The sequence below is a fragment of the Leuciscus leuciscus genome (genome assembly GCF_965113295.1).
Source record: "Leuciscus leuciscus genome assembly, chromosome: 11".
Taxonomy (NCBI): Eukaryota; Metazoa; Chordata; class Actinopteri; order Cypriniformes; family Leuciscidae; genus Leuciscus; species Leuciscus leuciscus.
In genome coordinates, this window is record NC_138735.1 from 9,474,038 (window position 1) to 9,501,325 (window position 27,288).

At 39.6% G+C, this 27,288-nt stretch overlaps 1 protein-coding gene and 1 long non-coding RNA gene across 6 annotated transcripts in view; one reads left to right on the plus strand and one right to left on the minus strand.

The window, feature by feature from the left end:
* The window catches only part of LOC309509977, a 961,882-nt gene that overhangs the window by 362,827 nt on the left and 571,767 nt on the right, over positions 1 to 27,288 (plus strand). The gene's annotated exons all lie outside the window — the stretch shown is intronic.
* Positions 7,249 to 27,288, minus strand: part of arhgap21a (Rho GTPase activating protein 21a) — a 104,575-nt gene continuing 84,535 nt past the window's right edge. For all 5 annotated transcript variants that reach the window (XM_082184959.1, XM_082184958.1, XM_082184957.1 and 2 more), the window contains 14 exons: positions 25,788 to 25,907; positions 24,890 to 25,189; positions 23,522 to 23,586; positions 23,286 to 23,434; positions 21,282 to 21,424; positions 20,094 to 20,252; positions 19,896 to 19,974; positions 19,637 to 19,710; positions 19,451 to 19,540; positions 18,893 to 19,018; positions 18,745 to 18,786; positions 15,145 to 15,250; positions 12,346 to 12,377; positions 7,249 to 10,878 (listed from right to left, as the gene is read on the minus strand). In XM_082184959.1, coding sequence (XP_082041085.1) covers positions 9,262 to 10,878; positions 12,346 to 12,377; positions 15,145 to 15,250; positions 18,745 to 18,786; positions 18,893 to 19,018; positions 19,451 to 19,540; positions 19,637 to 19,710; positions 19,896 to 19,974; positions 20,094 to 20,252; positions 21,282 to 21,424; positions 23,286 to 23,434; positions 23,522 to 23,586; positions 24,890 to 25,189; positions 25,788 to 25,907 — 3,102 coding nt within the window. In that variant the 3' untranslated portion in view covers positions 7,249 to 9,261. The remainder of the gene's footprint in view (positions 10,879 to 12,345; positions 12,378 to 15,144; positions 15,251 to 18,744; positions 18,787 to 18,892; positions 19,019 to 19,450; positions 19,541 to 19,636; positions 19,711 to 19,895; positions 19,975 to 20,093; positions 20,253 to 21,281; positions 21,425 to 23,285; positions 23,435 to 23,521; positions 23,587 to 24,889; positions 25,190 to 25,787; positions 25,908 to 27,288) is intronic.

A 27,288-nucleotide genomic window follows, 5' to 3' on the forward strand; every position in this document is an offset into this window, starting at 1 on the left:
CACACACACACACACACACACACACACACACACACACACACACACACACACACACACACACACACACACCTGCCATTAAAGGCTGATTATTATGACTAGCAGACCTTTACAAACACACAAACATGCCTCATATACAAGAACAGCCTCTTAAACAATGTCATGCATCATTTAATTATTCATGCAAACACCTTGCGAATATCTCAAAAGTTCCCTGCTACATTTTACTTGCAATGCTAAAACTGCAGTGCCCTTAAAAATCCTGTCAGGACACATTGTCAGAAAATTACTGGTTAAAGAATTGCTGAATAACTATTCTGCTATATTTGTCTAAGACTAACAAGAGGGCACCAAGACTCCCTCTTGTTTTAAAAAACATGAATGTGGAGTTATTTTAACAGCTATTATTGCTGTCATAAGCAGTCCTGGAGATCTATGAAAGCCCTTTTCCTCTAGGCATACAACTGCTGAGTTAGCAACCGGGTTCATATCTCTTTCCAGTCCCTGTTGGGCCGAAGGAGCCGGTTCATTCATTATAGCTCGTTCATTCAGTAGAAAAGGTAGATGTTTGTATCTCATATTACGTTAATAAATACATGTATTACATTTATTAAAAATAATGCTATCGGACATTTCCTCCTTCCTTCTTCTAAAGTTATGACCAAGAGCCTCACGCATTCAAGTGCTTTGTTGTCAGAAAGAATAGGAATCATGGAGTTTTCATGGTCTCATGTTTTTTTTCATGAATCATGGTTTATTCTTGTGTATTTCTTGGGGAAATCTTATTGAAGCCAAATTGTATTAAAGATACTTAATTTTGAATAAAATGTAGCATTCCATTCTTTGACAACCAAACTTTGACTTGACTATCTACTGTAATTGTGGAACTTCTGTCAAATACATACTATTTTCACTGTAAAACATATAACAATAGGCTTCAAATGGTTATTCATATACTGTATTATATATATACACAGGTGAAACTTAAAAAATTTGAATATCGTGCAAAAGTTATAATTTTGATGATTATGGCTTACAGCTTATGAAAACCCCAAATTCAAAATCTCAGAAAATTAGAATATTACATGAAATCAGTAAAAAAAAAAAAAAAAGATTTTAAATACAGAAATGTCGGCCCTTTGAAAAGTATAATCATGCGTATGTATATATATATTCTAAATATATTAGTTTCACCTTTTAATTTGAATTACTGAAATACGTGAACTTGTTATATGTTTTATTCACAGTGAAAATAGCATGTATTTGACAGAAATTCCACAATTACAGTAGCTACAATTACAGTAGATAGTGCTGTGACTGGTATTCTTTATTCATTTTTTTCCCCACAAAAGCTACATTAACTTTTCTTGTTAAATTAGTGTTTATATATATAAACACTAATTTGACAAGACAAGTCGATGTAGCTTTTGTGGAAAAAATTGAATTAAGAATACCAGTCACAGCAGCAATCGTTCTCCCCTCTTCCACGTTTAAAGTTTGTGGCCTTGGTTCTGTCAGGACCACTATCGTCAAATACGACTGACAATTAGCATACAGTTAAGATTGGCGGTGTGGTTCTGTTCTGGGAAAGAACATGCATCCTAGCATGGATAAGAGCAGGGAGAGCAGCAATAACCCTTAGGGTAAACAGAACAGAGCCAACATGAATGTATTGCAGATATCATTAATTCAAGATTTTAAAGTACAACATAGTTCAAGAATATATCCTGATTCAAGGGGAATCAGAATGCCATACTGACTGACGAGAGGAGGAGCTGGGGATGGAGGAGGGTTATTAGCTCCTGAGAAACGCGATAGCTCATGATAATACTGAAGGATCTTATAATGTATACAATGATATAGGCGTCGTATTCCTATAGGTAGATGTGTATCAGCTGAGAGTCAGCTGATGTGAGCTTGACTAACGCGACCTGCCAGAACTGATGCTACGCTTAATCTATAAAAAATAATCTCGGAGTTTCCCAGTAGTAGATATAACTTGAGAAGGCGTTCATGTCCAATTTCCAACTAAACTAGTAAATAAAACTCGTATTTACGGTAATTCCAATTGCACGTGAAGGCAGCATAAGCTTATGGTAGGAGCAATGGGGTAAAAAACACTTCTTATCTATCAATTCATATCTTATCTATTCAAATCTTATGTAAACAGCATTGCCTACACTAACAAACAAGTAAAAAGGTAGGCCTATTCCTGCCAATGCTGAAGCACTTGACGAGACCAGCTGAAAAGTGCCCAATATGTACCATTATATCATGTTCCATGAAATAAAGAAAATCACAGGTTTGGATTTGTAATACAATGAGGGTGAGTTAATGATGCCGATATTCACGTTTTTGCATAGTTATACCCTAAAGGCTTGTGTTTCACATAATTTGTAGTTTTTACTTCCTTGTAAAAGTCCCATCAGATTCAAGCAACTGCATGCCCTTCACGCTTTAAATGTGGGATCAGACCTTGTAAAAATGTATATACATTTACTGGAAATGGCAAATCATAATATTTGAGCATGACCTCTATGCCTTGCTTTTATTATTTCGTGTTAACAGCACAGGGTCAAATGCACAGTTCAAGAAGCAGAAATTGCATTCAAAATCCATACAGAGCAGAATTAAATTAGCATACTGCTTTCTTCACGCATAGTATGATCTGAGTGCTATTTGCTATTTATTAAAAAATGTATATGTTAATGAAACAGTTTGTATTTTGACAGAACAACCTACTGCACCATGAGCTCAAAGGTTGTTAAATGATGAAAGTGGCTATGGGATATGACATTATGATCAATGTGCTGTCAACTTCAAAATCAAGTTTTGATTAATACTGTAGGCCTACTACCCAGAATCCTGAAACTAAAATTACCAATCATGGTAACAAGTTACTGTTACCATGGAATGGGCAAGCAAAATTTCCAATCCGTGCCATTCTCAGTTTTGTAAACCAAACCTTCAGTTTTTCAATCCGTACCCACAGATTCATAATCCGTGCCCACGCTTTCACAAACAGTTTTGCAAATGATTTGTGGCCGTCCCTCATTTATAATAATATGAATGGTTGTCATAGAAATGCTTGATGTATACTGTATTGATGTTTTCCAATAGAAAAAAATTTACTGGAGTAAAATGTATTTTGTATTGAAAGTACACCAACTCCTGTCTATAAAAGGATGCATTGCAAAACTGTAGGAGAGGATTGTGAAAGCAAGGCTATGGATTGAAAAACTGATCAAATCTGAGAGCATGGATAGGCCTTTTATTTATCCGTGGGTGTGATCTGTTAAGCCGAGAGAACAATTTAAGAATCTGTGAGTATGGTTTATAAACTGAGGGAACAAATTGCAAAACTGTGGCCACGGATTTGCAGGTCTTGTTTTAGTTTCTCCTACAGAGCTGACTTCCCAGGCTCCGTACTATGATAGTTTTCCTAATAAAATAGATTTTTTACTGCCCATCCTGTAGGCTCTGAAACAGAAACTGATTCCTTGTTTTCAAGCACTTATGATTTGATGCTGTTCAGGCTAAATCTATTTCAAATTCCCACCAAGTTATCGCCCTCGTACAAGCGGTGCAGCACACAGTAAAACGCAGAACAATGGAGAAACCGTAACATGCACGTCTTAATTCTGCTCAGGTGGGGAAGAGCATAACTTTGCTTTCTCTGAGGATCAGAGGCACACTTAGCTAATGCTGTGAACTGCCTGGCTGCAACTGCAACATGCAGGAAGTGTAAAAGGATTGGATATTATGCTAATCTTTGCCGATCAGCACAATCAAACATGCACAAGGTTCGTGAAATTTAATTGCCTGAAATTACTGCATGGAATATTCAGCTCGTACTCGCAGTATTACAAGCACAGTTATATATGTCTGAGTATATCTACTTCTGGCTCACAGACTTGCGTGGTGGTTTTTCTTAGTTGACAGTCTTCCGTATCTATCCTGCCCTACAGCACTTCTGCATGCCATTTCAGTAATGTTGTGCTGGCGCAATCCAGAGCCAGGCTTGTGACGTATTCAAAAGACCAAATTTCATTGGTTGGATGTTTGTCAGTGAACGTTTCTACATGACTACTCAGTCCCTACGTTCTTTATTGTGGACAAAGGGACACCACTCATGGGGAGGGACCTAATGTCTGCACTGCATGTGAGGAGTCCTGCCTCCTAATGGCCTTCTTGTTCCCGTTTCTCCTGTGCCAGTCTTTCACTGCACTGTTGCTGAGTCAACTGATTTTTTTGGTGCTAAAAACTTTATACACCGCATAAAGTGGGACAAAACAGTCAAGAGGAATTAGAGGAAAGAGATGTGCGTTGACCTCAGAGAGCCAAATAAAGCAGTGGTCATGGACTCTTTTCCATCGCCACACATGGTTGAACTACTCTGTTCTAAAAGGTTCTGCTGTTTTTTCTACCATCGACCTGACTAATGCTTACTACCAAGTGGCACTGCAGGACAGGACAGTTGTGAACTCAAAGCCTTCATTACTCACGACGGACTGTTCAGTTTTGTCGTGCTCCTTAAGGATTGGCTTCAGCGCCGGCGGCATTTCAGAAGATGATGACCATCATCCATGCTGGCTTGTCAAGGGTTGAAAATTACCTGGACGACATTATCATCTACGGACACAACACTTAAAGCGGTCTTACGACTAGAAGCTGATGGCTTGCAGCTCAATAAAGACAAGTGTCACTTCAGGCAAACCTGCCTGCTGTTCTCAGGTTATACTATTTCAGCGGAGGTTCTTCTTTCTGATGAATCACGTGCACAGGCGATTCATAACGTCCCTGCTGATTATCAGTCACGTTTGCCCTTACCTGTTTCTCTTGCAGAATGCAGATTTTGCTGTTGCTCCAGCTCCTGTTGATGATGTTGATGAGGAGTTTGTTGCTTTTCGATGCTGCATGTGCTTCTTGTCCTGCTCCAACCAAACTTCATACACAGATTTCTAATGGTTGGCCTCCTTCACCCAAGGGACTGGATGGTGTGGTTTTTCTGTTCTACAAACTTTTAAGGACAACTTCGTCTTCTGAGGCTCGTGGCTGATTGCACCTGCTGCTCTTCGATCTGTGCTGGTCTCCATAGTGCACAAAGGACATCAAGGAGAGGTGAGAATCAAACAACCCCTTCGTGATCTCTATCCCATCCAGGGATGCTCAGGTTTATGATGCTGTCCGTTCCTGCCACACGTGTCAAGTCACATCCTGCTCCTCTCCAGCCGGTGCCGCTGCCAGACCATGGCAGAAAGTGGCTGTGGATATAGTCAGGCCATTTGACACTGCTGCATCCAACTGCAGGGTTGCTATTAAATTAACTGACTATTATAGCAAATGGCCTGAGGTCTCCTTTACTGCCACTACAGATTCTGTGGTTTTATTTCAGTCATCAGTCGCCATGGAAATCCATTGAGTATAGTTACGGATAACGGTGTTCAGTTTATGTCTGCTGCTTTCGCTGCTTTTCTGTAAGGAAGGAATATTCGTCACCATCGTTCCTCTCTCTACTACCCGGCAGCTAATGGTGCTGTAGAGGTTAAACCATGTGCTCAGTTTCTACATCTGCTCCTGTGCACACGTTAACTGACATGGCTGTTTGCCGAAGGGTTACGTGGCTGCAACACAAAATGAAAAAGTACACAGATGCTACGCGGGGTGCTCGCACTCCTTGTTTCAGGAGGGGGATAAAGTGAGGGGTATGGAATGTTCCTAAGAGACAGAAAGTTTACTGATACTCTCATGGATACCAAAAGACTTGAGGTGGGTACATGCGCGTATATTCTTAGTGATAAAAAGACATGGAACGCTTTCCATCTCACTGCATTTCCACGCACACCAACAAGTGAGAACACTGCTCACTTAGATCTGATGATGTGCTGTTCTGGATCTTATGTGTGGATGTGTCTGCATTGTAGATGCAACCCTGATGATCTATTCTGTTCTTTAAAAAAGGGGAAAATGTTGTGTTCATAAGTGTAGTTATGGTAGACTCAAGACAGAACTGTAGAAGTGTTGTGTAATGACGTAATGAACGGAAGTGCTGAGTAAACAAGATGGATAAAGTTCGCTACTCCTGTATCCTGTGCTTTGTTTTTACCACACATATAAGTAGATGGACAGTTTGTTCTGTTCTGGTGTTGGTAGACTAGATTTAATAAAATGAGGGACGGGCCACAAATCTGTGAGTAAGTTTGCAACTGTGGGAAAGGATTGCGAAAGCGTGGGTACGGATTGAAAAACCGAAGGTACGGTGTACAAACCTGATAGCACGGATTGGAAATTCGTGGGTAGGCCTACCGTTTATTAATCCGTGGGTGTGATCTGTTAAGACGAGAGAACAATTTTGAAATCTGTGACTATGGTTTATAAACTGAGGTAACGAATTGCAAAACTGTGGCAACGGATTTGCGGGTCTTGTTTTTGTTTCTCCTACTGGTGACTTCCCAGGCTCCATACTATGATAGTTTTCCTAATGAAAGAGATTTTTTACTGCCCTTACTGTAGGCCATTCTGCTCTGAAACGGAAACTAATTCCTTCTTTTCAAGCACTTATGATCGCACAATGCCCTCTTCTGTTCACAAGGAGAACAACATTTGGTTATATGTTATTTTTATGGTCCCCTTTAGACATTCTGTTGATTATAAGTTATGTTGCACCTACATGTCATCTAACTCTCATTAGAGTATTAGTTGAGTATTAGTAGACTGTTAGGGGTAGGCTTAGGGTTAGTAGAATAAGTAGTTGCGAAGTTGCAAAGAATGTCTGTTGGGGGAGAATCTAAATAAAGTGTTAGCAGATTGAGCCGACAGTCTACTAATACTTTAATGCAAGTTAATTGACATGTAGGTGCAAAGTTAGCCTACTTATAGTCAACCGAATGTCTGGTGACCATTAAAATAAAGTGTTACCCAATTTTTAGCACTTAAAATGTTTAATAAAAAATTAAGCAAGCATTTACTCTACCAGTCAAGAGTTTGGACACGCTTGTTTCTCATGATCTTAATGATCTTACGATTGCATCAATCTTTTGGCTTATGCGGAAATGCTTGAATTTAGTGTAATAGAATATTGTACACTAATTAACTTATTTACAAACCTAAAAGAATAAAGTGAAATTGGAACAGATATTTTTTAGGGAAATAATAATAACACTAACAATAATAAAGAACATGACTGTGTCCAAACTGAGTGACTGCGAGACCTAAAGTCTACATTACATAAACTACCAATGACAATGAGAAGACGCTGACAAAGATAATTTATTTCCAGTGTTTTTGTTTTCTTTGCAGTTGGGAGTCACACATACGAATATTCAGAGGTAAGATGAAATCTGCAAACATAAGTATGAGGTCATGCATACTCTTCCGAGGAATCACATGCTGGCTACACTGGTCAGCTCGGACAAAATATGTGACTTTTTAACAAAGGTAACATACACAAAGAAATATACACATTTAAGTTATTGCCTCAATAAAAGACCAGGGTAAAGACATATCCAGTGGCAAAGCATGAAATGACTTAAGACTATGACTGATGAAGCAGTGGAAGCGCAGGGTCTGCTTTTGCATCGTTTTGTATAAAAATTTATTTTTCTTCTTATTTTTTTTTCTGATAAAATTCAGTCATTCATTCACAATACACATTCCATATTAACAAACAACAAAATTAAGAAATGGCACCTTTCCTGTCACCAGAACCAGTTGAGAGGCACTTTTTTGTTAAAAAGAAAAAAAAAAGAAAAAAAAATTCCTTGTAATTTCACAACTTATTTGCTGTCAGTTTGTAGTTTGCATTTCAAATGGTTTAACATGACAACACCAGTAAGCCTGGTACTGCTACAGATGTTCAGGCTCTGGCGCTTTCGGTTTAGCACTTACTTTAATCCTGTAGAAATATAAAAAGATTTCATTCTTCTTCCACATTTATGTCTGGCTGTTATGATGCACTGTAAAAGGGGTTTCCACAGCACACAGCTCAGAAAACAGCCCATTATCAGGGCTAACCTTCAGAATAAAAAAAACAAAAACAAAAATACTTCAAGTACAGACATTATTTACATTTTTTCACTAATGAAAACTGCAACAAGCAATTTACGTGTTAGTCAATATAACGGCAAGCATATTACATTCTTCATATGAGTAACATCAGGAGTTTTCTTTTTTGTCCTAATCTTGGACAAGATGCCTTTTCTTTTCCTTTGATATCAGTATCGTTCAGTAACAGTTTCGCAAATGCATGTCTGTCCAACAATTGTGCTGTCGCAGCAGCAGAGGCTGTTGGTAAACATTGGTATTGTACAGCCTCTGAATATCAGGCCACTTCACCGTCATGCATATATTACTAGCTTTCAAGAAAAGATCTCCAGTACTGATCCAAAAAAATGAGTCAGATAACTCAAAATTGTTAAAATTACTCCAGTTACTTTTTTATAAGCCTATACATATAGATATATACAATTTATATTTATAATATATATTCATATTTATAGATACTTTGTTTAAAAAAAAGGACAGGGGGATGGAAAATAAAGGTGGAGTAACCTTAGCTCTAAGTACATTCATTCATTTTTAAGGCCTGATCACACCTATGTGCATGTTTGGCATGAAAATTGATTGAAAATCTTGATTTTCACATGTGTTTTGCCTTTTTATACCAAAAAATACAAATGGCAGGTTAAATAAAAATGTAATCTGACAGTAGGGGGCGCTTATAGAAAAGCAGAAATACCCCGGTGACCCAGGTACATAAAATGCTGCGCAACTATCAGAATCTGACACCCGCTTGTCACGAGGAAAGTATTTACATGAGTTTAAACAGCCATTCAGATATTTGTATTTGCTATGATGCTTATCAAACAGAGACAAGATACCTGCTTTTGGATTCTTCCTCTGCTATTCACAGCCGTTTAGCAAAATAGTCTCTTTGTAAGCACCACCAAGCCGTAGTTTTTTTGGAGGCGGCTCCAGAAATGTGACCAAAAGCACAAATCTTAATGGTTGGCCAGTTTTCTTTGAAGTGCAGTTGAAAAGAGATTAGAACCCCGTGTAAGAATTCTGTCACACTGACAGCATGCAAATGTTCAAATCGGTCTGAACAGATGCAATAACAGTTTGTGTCAGTCTGAACAGATGCTGTTTATTCAAATGAAAATGTTTATCGCACCCAATTTTCACACCAAACATTCATCTTGGTTTGAACAGGCCTTTACACACACATTATGACACACTTACACGCGTGCAGATGATTCTTTTCTTTTAAAGATATTGGTAGAATCGTGAGCGCACCACTTGGGCTCCTGACAATTTCTGTGGATGAGCATCAGCTCCAGAATTCAGGCTGTTTTTGGATTTGCCCTTTGACGTGCCTCCGTTTACTTGGTCAGAGCTGGATTGGGGACATGGAGAGGCGGAAAGAGTCAGTTGCTCAGCACTTTGCACACCTGCATGGGTATCTCCCGCTTCTGTTGTACTTATCCCAACTTGACCTTCCAGCTCTCGACTGGTTCGACGATGCTCACAAGCAATCCAGTCACGGATAGACAAGTCCTGAGAGTCGCACTTGGGTTTAAGGCGCTCCACAGCGGACAGTTCGGCACCTTGGTCCACCCCACCCTGTTCCCTCCAGTCATGAATGACATCTAGTTCAGCAAAATCCCGCTGGCCACCCAAAGTATGGCGTCGCCGGATGCTCTTCTTCTTACTACGCGTCTCTGTAGAGCGGGCTTTCTGCGTGCCAACACCGAACATATCATCAGCGGAGGCGCGTAGACGGAACTTGAGTCTCTCTGTGATTTTAAGATGCCATGCTGGCTCAACTCTGTCCGATTCAGTTCGCAATGGGGCACTCAGGCTGCTAGTGGAACGACCTCTCTTCATCACTTCCAGTACTCGAGACAGTCTATTTGATTCATTCTTGCTGACCCCACCACCAGCTCCTGCCTCCACAGATGAATCGCTGTCCGTCTTTTGTCGCAGGGATCGCCTCCTAGACAGAGAGTCACATTCTATCAGTTTATGGGATGGCAGCAAGCGGCAAGCTAGTTTGGGTGTGGTGTTTTCACTATCTTCCGTGGTTGGTATGTCTAGTCTGGCAATGCCAGGGCTAAACATTGGGAAGTCACTCTCGCTGTCCGTTTCCATTGGTCGTCCCTCACTGATGAGCTCACTCCGCTCGTCATCTGCCTCGTCTCCTCCCCGGCTTTCAGTCACAGACTGCACCTCTGGGCTCAATGTGATGGATTCTATTCCCGTCAGGAAGGTGGTTGAGGAAGTGGTTGAGTAGTCTGAGGTAATAGAGCTCACCTCTGCAGTCACTGAAGCCCCCCCATAAACTTGTAATAGCTCAGGGGCCGGGGGTGTTGTTGTGCCCCATTTCCGAGGTCTGGTTCTGGGAAAGGAGGCTCCAGAGCTCATGGTGCCCAAGTCTGAGGTGGTCTCATCTAACTGTGAAGAAGGATCCGAGAGGGATGATTTGGGAGGACCAGAGGTGCGGCGGATGACACCGGGTGAACATGAGAGCTTGGGCAAGGGGGAGAGAGTTGAGGAGGGTTTGTCTTTCATAAAGAAAGAGTTCCTGTGCTCCTTCTTGTTCTTTGGGGTGGACTCTGCATTTATGCTGTTGTCTCCTAGAAGTGATTTTCCGCATGGGCTGGACCTGCCTCCCTCCTCCTCCTCCTCCTGGCTTTGGTGATTCTGCTTTTGAGTTGGGTTATCCTTCTTGGTGAAGACAATATCAAGGTCGTCATCAGAGCTGCTGGGTTGCAGCTTCTCCTTGTGCTTCTTTCGTTTGCGGTTGGCCGCAGCAAAGATGGAGGAGACTCGTGGTTGAAGGAACTCGCGGCTGCAGTGGTCCTTCCCTGATCCCCAGGAGCCCTGGACACAAAGAGAAAGAAAGAGTGACAGATTCAGTCACAAGGAAAACAAAACAACCTTGTAATCCAATGAGCCATAAAGCACTGAGGCCTAGCGAGAAAACATGGAATAAAAAGCCCAACCGCTGCCCTTGCAGGTGGCTAAACCCAGAGTACTCCACCTGCTTCTCTGATAGCAGCACAAATCAGAGGTTGAGGGACTGAACATAGAAAGAAACATTAGAGACAGTTACAGAACTCCAAATGAGGCTTCTTTTTCAGAACAGCCACATAGCATAGGCAGCACCCGCAACACCAACAGCAATGACACATGGAAAAAGCTGCATGGGTTGCATTTGAAAAAAAAAGCTGGAGCCAGATGACAGAAAAGGGAATGGGAATGGGAATCCATTTAATGGTTCTTCAGTACTTTTGAGGAAGCACCATATATACGGTATGATTCTAACTACACTGTACAATATACAGTATTTTGTTTTATATTAGATTAGATTTTTGTTTAGTATTGTAAAAATACTAAACAAAAACTAATAATTTTGCAATGGATTTTCTAGCTTTTTAAATGTAGTTTATTACAACAAGTCTATGTCCAATGTTTATCTCCATATTAGAAAATACATACTAAATATTGTCATATGGACAACTTAACAGCAATAATGCTTGTTTGACAAAGTGATGACTTCATTCAGCGAATGCCGGTCTTATTAAGCCAGTTATTAATTCAGTAAATGACAGTGAATATGCCGTTTTAGATTAGTTTAAGAGACTGATTCATTAAATAAAATGTTATGCGTCAGACATTCAATAACTGTTAAAGGGATACTCCACCGAAAAATGAAAATTCTGTCATCATATACTCACCCTCATGTTGTTTCAAACCTGTATGAATTTCTTTCTTTTGCTGAACAGAAAGGAAGATATCTAGAAGAATGTGAGTAACCAGACAGTTTTAGATACCATTGACTTCCATAGTAGGAAAAAAATATACTATGGAAGTCAATGGCATCTAAAACTGTCTGGTTACTGACATTCTTCTAGATATCTTCCTTTCTGTTCAGCAAAAGAAAGAAAATCATACAGGTTTGAAACAACATGAGGGTGAGTATATGATGACAGAATTTTCATTTTTCGGTGGAGTATCCCTTTAACTTAGCTGAACGTCATGAAAATAATTCAGATGTTACTTCGGTTAATACTTTTTCTAAAAAATGGTTCTCGATTCCCACCCCTAGGCAGAAATGCTTAATGCACGTTCTAGCAACAATTAATTTCCCGTTACACTGAATGCAGTGCATGTTCAAAGCATGACATGATGGCCTCTGATCCATCTGTCCAATGTCTTTAAGATGGCAACTGGCTCTCGGGTGCTACAGTGGGAGTCGTGGAGCGTGTCAGCCTGGTGCAAGAACTACACTCACCCATTATACCTGATTTATCAGAAAAGTGGCCACAGTCCAAGATTCAAACTCACCTTAGATTTGGCGGAGTCACTGGTCGGTGAATCTGTGGAGTAAAAATAAATATAACACATGGTTAGTGGCTTTTGCATGTCCTCATACTGATCTCAAACAAACTGATATACAGAGAGAAGGTGATGAGTAGAGAAACATATGCATTAAGAAAGGTTGTGCATGACCAGGAGAGCGCGGCAAACAAGGAAAGAGAGGTATGGTGAGCAGGCGTGCATGCAGACAAACAAGTGAGCAATGTTTTGTTGAAACGCTCAGATATATATTCACCAGCAGGGAGCAATATTTCACGAGTAGGACCATCCAGCAAACACAAACAATATAGTAACATGAATCTGGCACGAAAGGAATTTTTGTGGTTGCAAAAGAGATCAGCTGAACTTGATGAACCTCTTTATGAAGGAAGAAGTGCAACTAATAGGATGCATGGAGAGTGACACAACACCACTGAGTACAGATGAAATGATAACGGTCTTGCAGAAAGTGTCAGTGACGGATATCATTGAGGGATATTTATTATATGATCTATATGAACATCTGATTCTGACATACTGAGATCCTTAAAAGCAGTTATACAGAACCTTGTTTATCTCAATGATAAATTTTTAATTCTATGTATATTTTAAGTAGACCACAACTATAATTTACAGTAATCAATACAAGTTAAACTCATCTGTGACATTCTGTGTCAATCACAGAAAATAATTTTGACTCGTCTCCAAGTAAAAATGCATTACCAGTAACCCTGTAAACATTATATACTTAATATAGACCTAAATTAAAATTCTTCTGTCTATATACATAATATATGGATATATACATACATTTTGAACCTACCGTACATCTTGGTCATGTTAACATGTGTAATGACGCATAACCAGAAGTTTTTTCTGTATATAACAGTAATCCAACTGATAAAGGCCCATTTAGACAGCTTTACTACTTGAATAACACATAATAGCTTCAACAAAAATACAAGTTTCACATACCTTTAAACCATTCCCCCTTAGACTTCCATTCTAAGTGCATTACAGTACAATTTTACAGACAAGTCAAACTTATTTTCTGCATGTCTCAGATGCTGTCCATACAGCTTAACTTGTTTTGAGCCAGGATTATTTCTTTAAGTGGGAAATTTTGCTTCTCACCAATTAAATCTACAACCCTTTACACTCAAGTACTATGTGCATGATGCAGAAATCATTAAAATGCTCATCTACATTAATTGAGGCGATAGACAAGGGGGGTTGGATGTTTGATGACAGTGCTGATTCTGGTCTAATGTGTGCTGTCGTGACCGCAATGAAGACGAGACACTCACGGCATGAACCAAGGTAAGAAGTGACAGGGGTCAGAGAGGGGCTAGCTACGCAGAAAAGATGACACTATGGGAAGACAGAATGCCAGCAAGGAAAAGTTAAAAAATTGATTCACTGATGTCTTTGCTCCCATTTCACTTTCCATGGCAGAGACTACACATTTTTGGAGGCTTATTTCTTCTGTGTCCAGCCGAGCCCCCCTGAACACCCCTTGGTGGTGACAAATGGTATGACCGAGTGATATTCAGAGCCGAGTAGCATTACCATGCTGTCTCTCCGTTTGGCCAGCGTTCAGAGAGAGAGAGAGAGAGAGAGAGAGAGGGGCGAGAGACGGCGAAGAGCCTTTGAGACAGCAGCACTGCTCTACGCCAGGTAAACTCACAAACCATTCACGCCCCACAGAACCCAACACTTCTGATGGGCTTTCCCTTTGCACTTTTTTGCTCTCTTTTCTCAGTCGCCCACGTCATAAAATGCGAGGGTGCCGGCAGACTAGGCAGCTACACTGCGGGCAACAGTCCTCCCTCTTCCTACAGTTCCAGCTGCCCATCCCGGACACTACTGAGTCCATCAGTGACATCACGGTGTGATAGACTCCGCCCACTTGGCCTGTGTCAAGATCAGTATGTGTGAATGCTGGGAAAGCCTTTAGGACACGCGACAGAGGGGCACTAGGGACAGAGGGATCAGAGATTGACAAGCGTGCTCTGCGGTGGCCTTAGCTGTTAGCTTGTTCTCTCTTGGAGAAAGAACATGACGTGTTAGTGCAGAAGTCAGCAGAATTACAGAGACGACCCAGTGGAGTTTGGACACGTAGAAAAAGAGACATACACACTAAGTGGTTGAATCTCACGGAAACGGTCGTATTTCTTCGCAAAAAAAATAAAAATTTGCATATAGTAGCCTATTCAGAGACCATTAGGAGGTTTACATTTTCTAAACATTTTCTTCCAAAATTCTACTTACAGTAATGCTTCTGAATATTCTTAATTGTCATGAATGCAAACAAATATTAAATGTTAAAAATAGCCTTAATTTTCCTTGTGCAAATTGTTTTTCTTCTTATTTTTACGTGAAACATGACAGTTTTTGACATGTTTTGTGAGATTCACAAAACAGAAATGGGATAAAGACACAAAGTTTCCAAAATTGACTAATATTATGTAAAGGACGGTAAGTAAACAAATTATAACCAAATAATTCAAGATCGCACCAGACAAGCTAATGTAGGCAAAAAAATTATAACATTTTGCCTCACAAACTCACACAGGCATTGTAATTAAGCCATAGCACAGCTTTTGTTAAAAACATAGAGAGAAGCTGCTTCTCTTCTCAGAAAACCAAAGCCGTTTTCATCAATATTAAAAGCTGTTTTGTTTTAGTTCACATGACAAGGTGTGCTCTAAGACAAAGTTATACTTTGCAGCAGGGTGTAAAAGGTGAACCCGTGGCAGAGAGGGTCCAACCAAGGGCACATGTTACCTGACACTTCCCCGGGAGAGGTGCCTGTCCGGCCGATGTTGGTCAGCAGGTGGTCGATGTTAGGCACAGGCTGAGACTCCACGGCGCTCTCCTCCTGGACTGTAGTCTGAGCAGACACAAAGAAAAAAACTATTCACTGAAGAGTAGCAATGGCTTAGACAAAGTAATGAAAGCACAAGTAGAAACTAGTTTTTACATTTTCTGAAGAAAATGTGAGTGGTTCTTGCTTGTGCAAAATTTACTTCCACGATCTAGGGTTTTTTGGGTGATTTTTAGTGTAGGTTCCTAGGTGCTACTTAAGAGCACATCCAGAGATACACTCCAGAGTTTAAAGGCCCACTGATGTGCCTTGGAACGCGCAGCTTTGTTAGCCGGGCTAACGTCAGACCTCGTCTCATTGAGACGTGGTCTGGGAACAGAGCATGTGAGCGGAGTGGAGCGGTGAGAATCTCCGCTCATCGCTCACGGAACTGTTCACCCCTCCGCTCCCCCGCTCTAAGCTACATCAGGCCGCTCCGCTCATTATCGCTCAGCGCTCAACGAGGTTTGCTTCGCGCTCCACTCAAATCGCCCCCCGCTCGCTCCGAAAAAGGAAAAAAAATCTACATGTATATCACTTTTAGCTTAGACCACAGCCTTACCTCCTAAACAACTAATGAGCAACAACAACATTTTTCAAATTGAAATGTTTTATTTCAAATTACAGGCCTATGTAAGAAGGAATATAGCCTAAACAAAAAGTCCTGTAAAATTAAACGAAAAAATGGGCCTAATAATATAAATAAAAATTATATAAACAAAAATATACATATACATTTTTTAAAGTAAATTAACTATAAGGCCAGAATTTTTATAAGTGAACTTTTGCGCAACGCGCACGATTAAAATTTAAATTGGCTTCCATACACACAAACTGCTGTAAAATTAAACGATTAAATGGGCCTAATAATATAAATTTTATTACGGACGACACAAATTCGGCTAAATAAAACGAACCATTAGGTCTACTTGAATGAAAAAACGAATTTGTTTGAACATTACGCTATATTTAATTTACACTTTGTTACAAGTTACCGTATTCAATTTGCTAACCTTTTGTTGCGTGTTCGCATAGGTCACGTTCATGTTTTCGAGAGATGTGTCTTTTGAGATTCCAAAATGAATCTTTGCTGACTGAGACGATGTCTCCACATTCGTTTTCTTGTACCACATTATCATTGTTAGTTAGTTTTATATTAATAGTAGCCTACACCTGTATGACTTCTCATTTTCCTTTTTGAAGTAGCCTACTTTTTGAACTCCATTATTGAGCCAAGTTTTGACTGAAAATAGTGTACTGTTGATGACTGTGCAAGACAGATGGATCCTGGTTTAGGTTTGACTGAGCATGCTTCAGACTCGTGGTGTGAACTGAGCGAAATTGGAGCGGGAAAAAAGGCGACGCTCCGTCCTTTTAAAAATGCCGCTCTGCGCTCTGTCCAAGATCCGCCCGCTCCCGCTCCACTCCGCTCACATGCTCTGTCTGGGAACCACATGTTCATTTTCTCGTATTTGAGGCGTGGTTTACGAATGCCCAGAGCCGTTTATTGGACGCTACGAATGTCTATCAAATGCGCCTGTACGTAGCTCATAGCCAATCGTTTCAATTATACCAGATGACGTATGTAGAGCGGCAGAAATCCGACGAGGAAGAAGACGAAATAAACTTGCGTTAGATAGAACACTATCTAAGGCTGCATCGAAAGGTAACTTCGCGTCTGATGCCATGTTGGATCCATAGATAAAAACAAACTGCTTCGGTGTGTCGCATAGACGTCATCATCGTCTTGCTGCTCCCTCCCCGTTCTGTGATTGGTTCCCTTTTTGATGGGAAAATCTGGTCCATGGTATCCAGGCTGCCTAGCAGCGTGAATAAAATCGCACTGTGCTCAAGGCAGCATGGGGAAACCCAGGCTACAGCTTTGTATGATCCGTTGACGTAATTTCCACTGAAACAGGAAAATAAGGCTGGACAAATTTAATGGCTCCTCCCCCTTTTCAAATAGCCAATAGCGTTTAGTTTACCTCACAGACTGCAGTTCATACTTGACAGCAGCACGGAAGCGAATCCAAGCGCTGATGATACGTTGGATTCAATAGTAGAGGTGTGAATAAATTCTATCCATTTCATTTTTAACCAATGTACAGTTGGAAAACGGAATAAAACCAAGCGGCAACATTCTAATCTGAAAAATTAAGCCTACCCGGAAGTGCGAAAAACTGCAATACATCGAAAATCCGCTAGGGGAAGGTCCCAAAAGGGAGCAAATGTCCATACACCCCCATGTTAAAATGTCCGTTTTCACAGCATAAATTCATGTTTTTACAGGTTGGTCCCATGGACTTTTATTGTATTTTTCGATAGGTTCCGAGTGCCTGACAACTGTGAGGGGGGTGAATTTTTTTCTAACTCGTTAGTGTAGATCGTATTTAGATATAAAATGTATGACAAATAAGGGCGCAATTGACAGCTTGATTGACAGCTGACAACGAGCATAGGCTGCGCCGAGTGGAATTCCTGAAATTTGACGTCTCGGCCATGATCTGACACAACACATCATACCTGTAAGTTATCCTTTCTGAACATTTGTATTGAAATATGGCGCCGCCCATACCCCCCATAAACGGCCTCAAAACCGTTCTTCAGAAGTCTATGGGTGACGTCACAGACGCTTTGTCCATATTTTTTACAGTCTATGAATAAAACTCGAGCGTTTGAGCAACCGAACACACATCTCCACCCTATATTGCTATATTTGGCCAGGTGGTATTTATAGCAGGGGGCGGGCCGTGGGACGCTTTAGATTCTAGAGAGCATTTGATTGGACAGAAGATGTGATGAGAAGCTGAAGTCCGCTGTGATGTCATAAAAATCTGTGATCCATTTTAGCGGAAGTGAGAGACTGTACGTTTTGAATGCTTTTATTTTCTAAATGCAAATTTTGTCATTGTTTTGTAACAATAACCTTAAGGCCATTCATAAGGCCAACCGTAGGTACATATTGAGGTAAGGTACATATTTACACTAAAAGCTACAAAACTTAAATTTTGATTTCAGGGGGCCTTTAAGAGTTACTAAGGGTTAGGGGTTTGCACAAATCCATTTTCCACTATCGGGCCAGAGCGAGCCAGGGCTAACAGCGTGCCGGGTGAGACCAGTAGCCTCGGACCTTGAGCCACGAGGCCAAAACCAAGCTGTGTTTCCACAGTTGGGCCAGTAGTGTCACAGCGCTACCTTAAAACCCGCCCTTAACACAACACAACGTCACACAACCCCACTGTTTAACCAGCAGGGGAAACCTAGCGGACGGAAAACTAACTAGTGCACATCAAACATGCTGAATCAAACTGTATATATGTTACAGTTTGATTCAGGCCCGATAAGGCCCGATCAAGCCCCGAAAGTGACAGTGGAAATGCGACTTGCCCAGGCACGCACTAGCATACTCGCTTTTGGCCCGACAGTGGAAACACAGCTTATGATGTCTACCTTAGCAAACACATCTAAAAAAGGTGTAAAAGAAATAGTGGAATAAAGAAAGCATCTGTACTAATACACACCGTAGGCTCCTTATCACCCTCCTCAGTGAAGAACCAGTCGTACTGCAAGAGAAAACACCAGACTTCATTCAGAAATGTTTCACCAATAGTCAAAAACATGAAATTTAAAAGTTACTTTCTTTTCACATGAGAAGAATGAAGAACTCACATGCTGAATGAGCGTTTCTACAATCTTGTATTGGTCTGGCATGTGTGTCACCATGTGAGTCATATTGTCTTCAGATGTTCTCACTAGTGTTGGGCCGAAGACAATGGCCAGATTACGTGGCTCCATCTGACACAATGATAAATGAGCAAAATGAGACATTTCTCCCTTTTCATACTGTATATGAAAAACAAAGAGAGTGTTCACATGCATTCTTGTTCCGTATCTGTCCTGGTCTTATTGTGTATGATGTACAGCAACTCTAAAAATGACTTTCCTTCTTGGTTGATGTCACCAACCCCTTTTAATTTTCAGCTATCCTCTCCGATAATTTTCTGGTCCATAAAAAATCAAGTTCCACCACTTTTGAATATCTTTTTTTCATGCATAAAACTTATTTTCACGCTTGCCTTTAAAAAAAGAGCTTGAAAGTAAATATCTCCATCACTGAAAATCTGGCAGAAAGCTTGCGATGTCTCGAGAGCCCTGTATTATGTGTTCTTTTCCATTCTGTTTTTGAACGGAAGCGCACATTCTGTGTACATGCCAAAATTGTTTTACCTTGTTTTTTTCTGAATTATCAGCCACAGTTTTGAGATGTGCCGAGAGGAACTTCAGTGTTTCGTAATGATGATCCGGCAACTCGTGAAGCTGAAGAATGAGAGGTTTATTCAGGGCTTCCATAACATACAGAGAGATTATTACCACTGAAAACAAATTTTGTTATTGAGGCAAACCGCTGCTTACCAGTCTCTTGAGCACTTTGAGTCTCTCTACAGGATCCTCTATTCTGTTGGCATCAATAAAGTCTGCATACCTATCTATAGAGGCCAGATCATGAAGGAACATTATTTCAGCTGTGTCAGGTGTTGAAGTTGCATGCTTATTTCACTCACAGCCACTAGATGGCTAACTATACAATTAATGTTGAGCAAGAGAAAAATATATAAATACAATATGAGTCATAAAGAGCCTCAAGCAAGGGAATTCCAACAAAGACTTTTACCGTTAGTGAAGAGGGGTTCAGGAAGTTTCCTGAAGAAGGATTTGAGTAAACTGCTGATCACATTCAAGTCCTTCCATTTCTGTCCAAGAATAGAGAATGTATTAAAAGAAAGAAGAAGAAGAGGAAGAAGGACCTCAAGCAAAAAGCAGAGAAAATGTTAGACACTTGAGCTACACAGAGACAGAAATAAACACTCACATCATCCTGAATATCAATGTCACCCATGCCCTTGTGATTGAGCTCTTCCTGCATGATGGAGATGGCAGAATTATTTCCTGGCACTCTGTAAATGCCTGTGTATTCCAGTCCTCGTTCTTCCACCAGGTTACAGCACACTTCAACTATCAGAGGAACAAACTAAAACACACAAAGTTCAGTCAAATACCTCTGTATAAAAACCAATAAAAACCTCTGAGACTGCACGCCATATGAGAGTGTGCTGCTTACATAGACAAATATGACTCCAATATCAGCAGTATGAAAAACATATCAGTTTCCAAATGCAATTATGTTCATCCCACACACTTAAGTAAACAATTACTCTTTAAACATTATTAAACACATACAGCTAATAATATCACAACGGCAGAGAGCTCACTCCCTTGTGAAAGAAAGTGTTTAATTGTACTGAATGTGCACTTGAAGTGTACTTCAAACCTTAAATGTATATAAAAAATGTACTTGCAGATATTACATTAATGAAATGAAAGCTCACTTAAGTGTACTTTAAGAGAATATACTTTTTAGTGGCTAACAGTTATGTACACTTTCAAAAATTGCACTCTAATAATGTCAAATTAAACGTTTTACTCTAAAGTATATTTTAAATCGTTCTTTTAATAATAATTTGTCACAGTTTAAAAAAGTATTTGATGTGTTGCTAAAATACTAAAGCACATGTAAAGTGCTTGATTATAACAGTAGTGTTATTCTATATTACATTTAAAGTGAATATATTTTAAAAGTACTAAATTGCTAATTGTAATAAAAAAAAAGTTTCAATAGAAATGTAATTAAAGTATATTTTTGTTAACCATAAATGCTTGTCAGTACATTTGGCAGTACACTTTAATCATATTTCAGTTAATATAATTCTGAAATTGCATATAAAGATGTACTTAAGTGAGTCAAAAATGCTCTCTAAAATTCAGCTAATGTTATTTAATATAAATTTAAACTATAATATAAATTTACTTGCAAGTAACATGCAATTATGGAAAGTTTTCAAAACATTACATTCAGTTCTCAAAATATATTTATTTAAAGTATATTATTAAAGTATGCTAAAGGGTACTTCTTTTTCACAAAGGACAGTTTTAGGATGTCATTGACAACTGTGAGTGAAACAGTAAGAGAAAGAGAGAGGAAGTTTTTTTGTGGTCTTACTCTGTTGTTCTGAGCAGGAGGACAGTCATCTAGTCTTACTCCAAATGTGACTCCTGGAGACGGTTTCTTCTCAAATGGCTTTCTCATCAGTCCAGGGATGCCCTTCCTCCATGTGCCCTTATCCTTGGGTGGGCTGGTTTCATCTATTAACAGACAACCATAATAATGTGTTAAAGAAACATAAGCACTTCAAACCTAGGAAGCTGTCTACCTAGCTCTCTCTATACCCCTTTTAAGGCAGCATCCTACCCGAAAAGGAAACTCATAAGTGACTGATTTGCAATGCTCTACAAAGACAGCAAGTCTGTTGATGGTCATTCAAGTGCACAGCACAAATAGCAGTTATCAACAGCCCTAATTAAAAGACTTGTGACTCGTTTAGTGTTGATTCCAGTAGAGTTGTATGTTAGCATGTTGCTAAGCTGACATCAAAGAACTAGCGGTGCCGGAAGCTTACAGATGCTCAGCAATTATCAGACGTTGGCTGACTGTCTGCTTGGTGTATCAGGGCCTTACAGGTAGGGTAGGAAATTGTGGAGAGCCTAGCAATCCCTTATGAAAAGAAAATATATTTCCCTATGAATTACCAATACATTAAATGGTTCAACAGTATATTTGAAAATATAATATATTGTGTTAATATATTACAATATATTGAATAATACATAAGGAATTGCCACTTTTCATATATTGACAACATATTTACTAATATATCATAATGTATGTAATTTTATATTCAGTAATACACTTCATAATATATCGATGTATATATGAGTATATATACATGAGACATATGTATATATACATGAGTACATGAGTATATGAGTATATATACATATATATATATATGTGTAATATATTTGAGATATATTTACTCATGCAGCATAAACACACATATATAGAGAAATATATAATGTAATATATTTTTTATTATTTATAGCATGAGATACCGCACTCCCTTCAGAGCATCTCCAAAGCCACTCGTCCTTCAAAACACATGAACACACAGCAGAGTCTGCCAAGCGTCACGAGACGAGAGATGGCGTTAAACTACCTCACGTTTCAAACCACACAACATTACAATAATAATGAACATAAACCACTTACAGAGCTCTTACTTGTACCACCTGACTGTTGCAGATTCTTTTCAGTATTGCTAATGTTGACATAGGAACGCATACATTTGAGATTGAGTTAAATTTGTGTTGCCATCTCGTATTTACAGCTACGACATGGCATGAACGCAGCATAAGCTCGTTGTTTTGGTTCAGGAGGAACTGTAAAAGGCGCTCTGTCTACAACTCTGCACAGACATCCGAACACGCTGATGACGTGTGATGTCTGCACGAGCAGAGTGTGCAGAGATATGGAAATACATGTGTTGACACGCAGATATGTATTATTGAATTCAGTCCGATTGGATGAACCTTTAAAAAATACTTAAAGTTGCAGCAAGCAATTTCTAAGAAACTGTTGATATTTGAAAATCAACCCAAACCAACACACCCCTCCCTTCATTGCAAGAGTGGATGTCTCTTTGTCATAGCTGAAGCAAAGCAAAACAATAAATAAAGTGAATTTGATGAACAAACTACAAGAACTAAAAATGAACATTCAGTACAAAAGACTATATACAAGCAAGAGATAGTTAGTCGTCAGCAGCACACTAGGACACGCAGGTCCTAAAGCTCTTGCCTGATCAAACCCTTTTTTTTCCCAGTGATATCACTCTGACTGTTTCTCTTTTGTAATGTCTCTCAGGTATCTCTCTATCTACAGTGTTTCTTTAAATCACTCTTCCCCCATCACGAGTGTGAAGCCCCCTACTGCTGATTGGCTACAAGTGTGTTGTGGTGCTCTGTCCGATCCACTTTCAACAGCGTTTCTCAGGAATCGCTTACTGCATCTTTAACATACAAAAGTACTGGACAACATTTGTATTGATTCTTAAAAGTACTGAATAAAATAAAAAAATTCCAGAGATAGTGCCCTTGCTGCTGTTACCTTTGTGCATGGCTTTCCTGTCGTGGTCCTTGTTTGGTGAGTGGGGACTTGTGGCTTTATTCTCGCCCTTACCACCCAGTAATGTCTGCCTGATGCTCAGGGACTGACGGGAGGCCTTGGGCGAGGGTTCGGTCTTGCTGCTGGGTGGACTGCAACACACATAATCCGAGTCAAGATCTAGATAAGGAAGAAGTCTAAAAAAAATGTATGGGAATTCTTCCCTTCTTCGTGCTTACCTCATCAGAGTGTTGTACTCCTTTATTTTCCGGTTGATGAGGTCTGTGCTAGTAACAGTCGCATTCTACAAAAGGAAGAAAGAAACAGAGAGAAGGCAGACAAAAGTGAGTGGATGAAATGTAAGAGTGGAATCCCCAAACACACCAGAGGGCTTTTGGATAACCCTGTGCTAACAGAAGAAGACACCCTATAGTGAAGATCCCATGTTTTTTGCTCAAGAGTTACTATTTCTTACAAAAAAAGCCCTAGGTTATGTTCAGCTATTGTAAAAAGTATCTATAAATAGGGCCTTTTTCCATGATTCATGAGTACGTCCAAAGCATCCACCATATTGATATCAGGTCATAGACTTGGATAGAATTACCCCGCACCACTCACGTCACTAAACAAAACTGCAAAAATGACGATTGTTTAAAAATAAATAAAAAAGGTTTCCCATCAGCCTTTGTGATCCTTTAGATTGAGATTAAGCTATATTGTTTTTATAGTGTTGTCTAGCCCACTTTGGCACACATCTGAGCGTTCAAATGCAATTAAGGGAATTAAATATTGGTTAGCATTATTCTCTTAAGATATTTAAATATTGATTGGTTTTGTTTTAAGCGAGAGTAAGCGATTCTCAAACAGTTTATTGAAAATATGTTTGGATGTCACAGGTAAAAATCCTGAAAATGTCTGAAAAGTCTGATGCTCAGTAATGAATAAAAGTAACGAATGGACATAGCAAATTGTTGTTTTGTTCATATCAAGAGTGTACAATACTCAAAAAGGCTATTAAGGAGTTTGATGAGTGTTTAACTTTTTACAAATTTATTTAGTCATTTAAGTGACAGTGTTGAGAAATATGTGGTACGGCTTTGATTTACATTAGTAACGTCTCTGAATTCAGGCAGAATTTCTATATTGTGATGTCTTTCCTTACTGTGGTTGAAGATTACTAGAAGGATCGCATACCACTCAACGCCACGTCTTTAAAATTCAAACACATTGTTTTCTGTGAGTTTTCAAATCATTGTTAATGTATATACTGACTTCACCCTCAGCTGAAAAAGTGCGTGTAAAGGTAAATAACTAGAAGAATAACAAAGTCCAGTAAAAATGTAATACTATTTGCACTTTAATTACGATAATACATAAAAAATAATATGCTAAGAAATGCCATAACCGGAAATATATACGCTCAGCGCCTCGTCATGCTGGTGGCATTTTAAAAACCGCGGCAGTCACATTGAAATACGCTAGCCTTAGGAAAAAATGCTTTGGTGGACACGGGACCTAAGGCTCTGCTCTGACAAAACTCTCAACAAAAGTTTAATCTCTGAATTTTTTTTTTTTTTTTTAAACATGAAAAAGTGCTGATCATTCACCTCGTCATCCAAGTTGCTGTTCTCTTGAATGACTCGGATCCAGGACAGCATTTCCTCTCGATCCTCCGCCTGGAACAGGTATTCACAGTCTGACGTCGTCAGCCGGAGGACGTTCTTCCGCTTTGTGTCACTGTAGGAGATGTCAATGAGACAGGCTTTGATGCTGATCGGCAGAGGCTCGTCTTCGATCTGGGAGTTGGCGTTGGTTTGTCCGTCCCTCTTGTCTTTGTACAGGTAGAGGCAGTGGCCACGAAGCACAGCGTAGATCTGCTTCCATGACCGTATTCCGCTGCCAACACGCTGAAGAAAAGATGACAGAATAATGAAAATATGATTGAATTGAATGAGCCAAGTTAAAATAGCAAATATACACAAGCTGCTTGTCAACTGTAAACAGCCTAAATTTGAATTAAAGTTATGAATCGGTTTATTTGATCAAAATTATGGTACATTATCCTGCTTATTATAGGGTGGAAACAAGCTCTGGATTGACAATATTAATTTGTCGATTTTAATCGGTAATAATATGGATGCTGCTGTAATTTTACACCCTTAATTGTGGTAAAATCACTATAACACACAGTCTAATTGTTGGCTTATTGTTTAAATGCACCACATATTGTACATGTTTGAACCCAATCTGTCTGAGTGGTGTAAAATATGACAAGATCTCATAAGACAAGATCTCTCGTACTACAGTACTTTGGCCAACATTAAATGTTTCTGAAAGCCTGCCAGCCATTCACATTCAGACTCGTTTCAACATGTTTACATTATGTTTGAGAAGGACTCCTACAGCATCACAGACCAGCATGCTCTGCCGACACTTTCATTCAGTACTGAGACCTAGAACAAGAGAAAACATGATTGTGAATGTTGGTGTTTAATGGTGTTGTACCTTGCCCTTATCTGAGTTCAGCTGCCGGAAATGAAGCGGACCCTCCTTTGTGGCATCAGTGAAAACATCTGAAGTAGAGTCTCTCCTAGAGTCAGAGTCCTCAGATGACCTGTCAACAGCCTGAAACAAACCAAACGCACAATTCACATTGTTTGACAGCTGCCACTGAAATGAAGACCACTGAGTTCAATAGTCAAATTGAAAAGGACATCAGATTATTAGATGAAAAGCAATGCTATAGGCAGAAATTTCACTCTGATTTTTTTTTTTTTTTTTTATCAAAATAATTAAATATGTTGTTTATTTAATCAATATCTAATGTGGATGGTGCTACACTCATTCTGTGCTAACAGATGGGACTCTGAAAAACATGAATGTTACACTTTAAACTTACACTTCTCTCATCGAAAATCCCATTAAATTGTCAGCACCAGGCTCGACGCAAGTGTTTTTTGCTAGTTTCAGCCCGACGCAGTTATCATTTTCACGCCCTGCGCCACGCTGTTCAAATAGCAAATGCATTTGCGCCCATTTGTTCGCCCATGGGTCTGAAAACGAGGTGTGTTCAGGCGCATTGTTGGAGCGTTGCTATTTTGAGGCAACTGAAATAGACTGCGCCATTGACCAACTGAAACCTGGTCTAAAGTCAATGGCACAGTATTTTTTTTGTTATTTAAAGAGCGCGTTTGTAATGTGCGCCTATAGGCGGGTCCACAACGTGCGTTCACTCTGCTTATTAAACACACCTGGACGCGGAGCAGCACACAAACATGCCAAATATAAAAAATAAAAGGATTACAATGTAAAATATTATTATTGTATACATAAAGATATGGTGGAATCCGACTTGTGCGGTAGATGGTCTGCTTAAAGGACAAGTTCGGTATTTTACACTTAAAGCCCTGTTTACAGATCGTTTCTGATGAAATAGAACGCTTAAGATAAAAATTTGGACACATGCTGCTGTCCCGAGAATTTTAGGTTTCTTTCGCTTCTCCCCCCCACCTACAGAATGGCTGTATATGGGCATTGGGCACTGGAACAATCCTTCCAAAAAACGCATTAAACTTTCATTTACAAAGACGTGAAACTCACCGAGTGGTCAGGGGGTGTTCACTGATATGCTCACACAAAAATCGCTGCAAAAGATGCTTTCCAACCGGTTTTATCGTAGTTTTTGTCAAACACACACACAAAAAAACTTGGACAAAAACTACGATAAAACCTGTTGGAAAGCATCTTTTGCAGCGATTTTTGTGTGAGCATATCAGTGAACACCCCTGACCACTCGGTGAGTTTCACGTCTTTGTAAACGAAAGTTTAATGCGTTTTTTGGAAGGATTGTTCCAGTGCCCATATGCAGCCATTCTGTGGGGGGGGGGGACAGCAGCATGTGTCCAAATTTGTATCTTAACCGTTCTATTTCATCAGAAACGATCTGTAAACAGGGCTTTAAGTGTAAAAAACCGAACTTGTCCTTTAAGAGCTTTAACCTTGAGCA